The sequence below is a fragment of the Labrus mixtus genome, chromosome 5, assembly GCF_963584025.1.
Source record: "Labrus mixtus chromosome 5, fLabMix1.1, whole genome shotgun sequence".
NCBI lineage: Eukaryota > Metazoa > Chordata > Actinopteri > Labriformes > Labridae > Labrus > Labrus mixtus.
In genome coordinates this window covers 23,419,521-23,423,591 of record NC_083616.1, presented here as the reverse complement: position 1 = coordinate 23,423,591, position 4,071 = coordinate 23,419,521, and the positions used below count along the sequence as shown (strand labels likewise).

The 4,071-nt window shown below is 40.5% G+C and overlaps 1 protein-coding gene across 1 annotated transcript in view; it reads right to left on the bottom strand.

Moving 5' to 3' along the window:
- Positions 1-744: 744 nt before the first annotated feature.
- LOC132974554 (dmX-like protein 1) overlaps positions 745-4,071 on the bottom strand; it is a 54,699-nt gene continuing 51,372 nt past the window's right edge. The window contains exon 51 of the mRNA XM_061038666.1: positions 745-3,910. Coding sequence (XP_060894649.1) covers positions 3,668-3,910 — 243 coding nt within the window. The 3' untranslated portion in view covers positions 745-3,667. The remainder of the gene's footprint in view (positions 3,911-4,071) is intronic.

Below are 4,071 nucleotides of genomic sequence, written 5' to 3'. Positions count from 1 at the left end.
GTCCATTTCTCTGTTTCTTACTTCCTAAAACGTATCATAGCTCTGTGAAGCTTCAAAGCAAACAGCAGATAAAGCTGGAGAGAAACTTGTGAACATGTCCGAGCATTTAGAAACTAAAGAGTCCGATGTAAAGAAAAAAAAACTGAGCTGACCCAATATCAGTATCGGGTCTGATAATGACATCAGTCGGATATTGGACTGATATCACCCAAGTAAACATTCTCGACTCCTCGGTCTCGCTTTGAGGACATTCACACTGAACGGCAAGTGCTCACAAATGTTCATCCCAAGGTTCAGACGAGATGGAACAGAGTGTTCTGTGATAAAAAGGTACAAATCTTCCTCTTGGAAAAACCTGACAGTTGTTGCTGCTTGTGAAGCCGGCTCAATGCAATGCTGGCTTTACTCCAGCTTTGTGTAGCCTTACACGTAATACCACCAACACCATTAATTATTTATTTTTAAATATCAGTATCTGTACATATGTACCGGAATCAGAGCATCCCTAGATAAATCAGAGCTATGTCAGGTGGAAGGAAACATGTTTTGGTCTTTTCTGTGAAACTTTCATGTTTAACAACCACTCAAAGAGATCAATTGATGAGTATTATATAAGAGAATCACTGAATGTAACAAAACGTACCTCGTGTGTTTCAGGTTTAAAAACAAGAAATATTCGTTCATTACTAAAATGCTCGACTAAAATCTACAGGTAACACTTTCTTAAATCAAAAGGAACATGCACTCGTTACATCATCTTTTATTACATCATTACATGTTCTGTATATAATACATGGATTTACACGATATCTTCATTATAAAATTAGACTTATCTGATCAAATTCACATTTGCAAGATTCCAGAGGGAAGAAAGGAATAGCTGAATGTGAATGATTTTGTTCATTTGGATTAAGCATCTGCTCGTGTTAACTGCACTCTGACACACTAATGCTGTTAAAAACAATTGTTCCACGGCATGTCTTTTTTGTTTGTTTTGTTTTTTGAAGCGGTTGCTTCGAGAAAATGTGTGTTTGTCCCCCCGGTTTCTGTAGAAGTAAATACGTTTGAATTTGAAAAAATGATTTTATTCTAAAATTCCTGCAGATGTACACAGAATGTTCCACTTTGATTTGTGGTGGAAACAAAGAAAGTGGCTTTTCAAGCAAACCTCAGGAAAAACATGAGAAAAAACAAAACTTTAAGAGGGGAAAAAAAAAGCAGATGAGATGAGATGAATCCCGCCTCGTCATCAGTCTATAATCCAATATATGAACTTCTTTCAAACATACACCTTGATTTGTACACAGAATATTCTTCATAAAGTGGCTTTCGTGGTTACCAACTGTTCATCTGCAACTACTCGTTCTGATTATTCAGTCACTGTGAGAAGTTAGTCTATGATTTATATAAATATACACACACACATCATTGTGATAAAGCTGCTTCATCTGAAAGCTTTTCCTCAGTTTCTCTCCTCAAATCAAAGCTGAGGTTCCTTTCTTTTCCTACAGCCGCACGCCGTGGCTCTATGGGTTTTCTAGCTGAACAGATTAACCTCCTTCAGACTCAACTTTTATACTTTGAATGAACGCCCTCCTTATTATTGTGGAAGACGAATCATTCTGCACACCAACCAAGAATACAGTGTTCAAGCATCAACTGAAGGCATTGTGCTACATTTGGATGATATGTAAAGAAAAAAAAAGAAAAAATTGTTTAATTACTATGATTATTGCAAAAAAGAGCAAGCCTGCAATGTCAAATTAAGAGAACAGCAAGGCAAACGATATTATCTCAAAGGCTTGGTTTTAAACCATGGTGCATATGGAAGGTGACTCTACAGTTCAGAGTTCATGAAATGGAAGTGCGTTGTTACTGGAATAAAACGTTTCCGCAACAAAATAAGAGTATCCATTAAAATTTGTACAACCGCCCCAACCCCAAATCCCCCTATTCCATTGTCAAGAGCAAAGTTTCCCGCTACATGTCCTGAAGCTTCTTATTACTATACAGCTCAGAAAAACACTACACGGACAGAGAAAGGTATTATTTATGGTGTCCCATATCAACTAGAGCTTAATTTGTGCAACTTAGTATCAATAATCAATAGAATCAGGACTAACAGTACTTCAGTACTGGCAGAAGTTAGTTTATTTTAAAGATTAAGGACACTTAACATCAATAATACCACCACTGGTTAAATCTATTCACTTATCTTATTACAAAATGTGTTGACTGTTTTACCTCCATCCAGCCTCCTATAGTTATATGCATTACTCTACATATCATTTAGCTTAATGTTTATGTGCAAATAGAGTGAGAGATATGGTGCGTTCAGGTAGAAATCGGAGAAAATGTTGGGCACAAACGTCTATTCACGTCAACAATTCCAACAAGCTCGATTAAAGGAACATTTCTAAATAAATTTAGTGGGAAGTTTTCCCCTTTTTTTTGCTTTCTATTGGAGAGTTCGACGCGGCGAGTGACATCCCTCCTCTACCAGCCTGATAACTGTGAAGCCTCAGCCAGCAGCCGGTTAGCTTAGCTTGGACTCAAAACAGCTGGCTCTGTTTGTTTAGTCTTGGAGCTGAGCTAGCCAGCTGCTGCCTCCTACTTCACTTTCAAGAGACAAACATGAGGGCACCTTTTCTCACACAGCGTCTCCACCTGAAAGCAAAAATAACTGAACTATTGCCTTAAAGTTTAAAGAATATGTTGTATTTATCCTTTTACCTGTGTGAGATCTAAGTGTGCTGTGTTCATTTTAAGTCAGGCTGGCTAAGGGCCTCAGACTAACTATGAAACTGGACCTGAAACATAACGCTGATATGAATCTAACCTCCTGTGATTTCTAAAGTGTGGTCCTCTGCTTCTTCCAACCACAGATGAAGACCACCAGTATGTGCTGCAAGTCCTTGTGACGGGGTACGCTGTGCTTTGTACGATGCTAACTGGCCTTACTGCTTTGTGATGAGCGGGCTCAAGTATGTTGCATTGTCCTGTGGTGCGTTCAAAACTCTGCAGGTATTTCTTATTGTCCCTTTACGAGTCGCTGCATGCACAGCCTCCTTTGTTTCATCACCTGAAAATTCCAGCCGTGACTCCACAAGAGCTTTCACCAACACGACGGCTTCAAGGAATATGAACTAAGTGGTGTTTCTTTAGAAGAGAAAAGCCACAGACTCCTCACTGTTCTGCAGCTTCGCTTTCTGTGCAAAAACAAAAACACTGAGTTTGTTTGAGAGAATCCCCAGTTGGGTTTTTGTGTCTCTTTCAGTTTATTCTGATGGACTGTGCCATCAGTCGTTACCCTGTTCCCACTGCGCCTTTCACCATAGTTTAAAACACTTGAAGAGGCTCTCCTGTGTTTGGTCTGCTTTAAAGTTTGTGTCCCCCTCAAAGCACGGCAGATGTGATCACTTTTGGACCCTTGGATCTTATCACACGCTCTTAGATCTTTAACTCCTTCATTAACAGTTTGATAACACTTCACATTGTTGTTCTGTCACGGCATCACCCCCCCCCCCCCCCCCCCCCCCCCAAAAAAAAAAAGTCAACCCATGATGACCACATCTCCAGTCAGGTATTTCCTGCGCTAAGAAACTTTGCCCCTTCATAAACTGCCCTTCACATTATGAAACTGTTTCAACACCTTATGTCTGTCTTTCTATATGATGTACTTGACATCGTTCTTGAGGTTGCTGTGGTTGTTGTTGTTGTGGTTGACAACACTGTAGCGGTTAGGGAGGATCCGCATCTTCATGGTCCCGTCGGCCCCGCAGGAGAAGATGTGATTGGCTGGTCCCACCTCGATCTGCATGACGCCCGTGCCGAGGTTCCTGAAGAGCGACTGGCGAGCGTGTTCGTTAGGAAAGTTGTAGAGCGGAGACTGTGTGGCCATGCTCCAAACCTGAGGGGTGCAGAGGGGGGGGGGGGGGGGAGGATAACGTTTATTAAATGATTTTAGAGTTAACAAAGGTTCTTCCTTCTCTTGGACATTTAACATTTTATTTACACAGCAACCACAAAAATGCTGCTGTGCAACTTCGTACCATAGGACCATTTTAAATT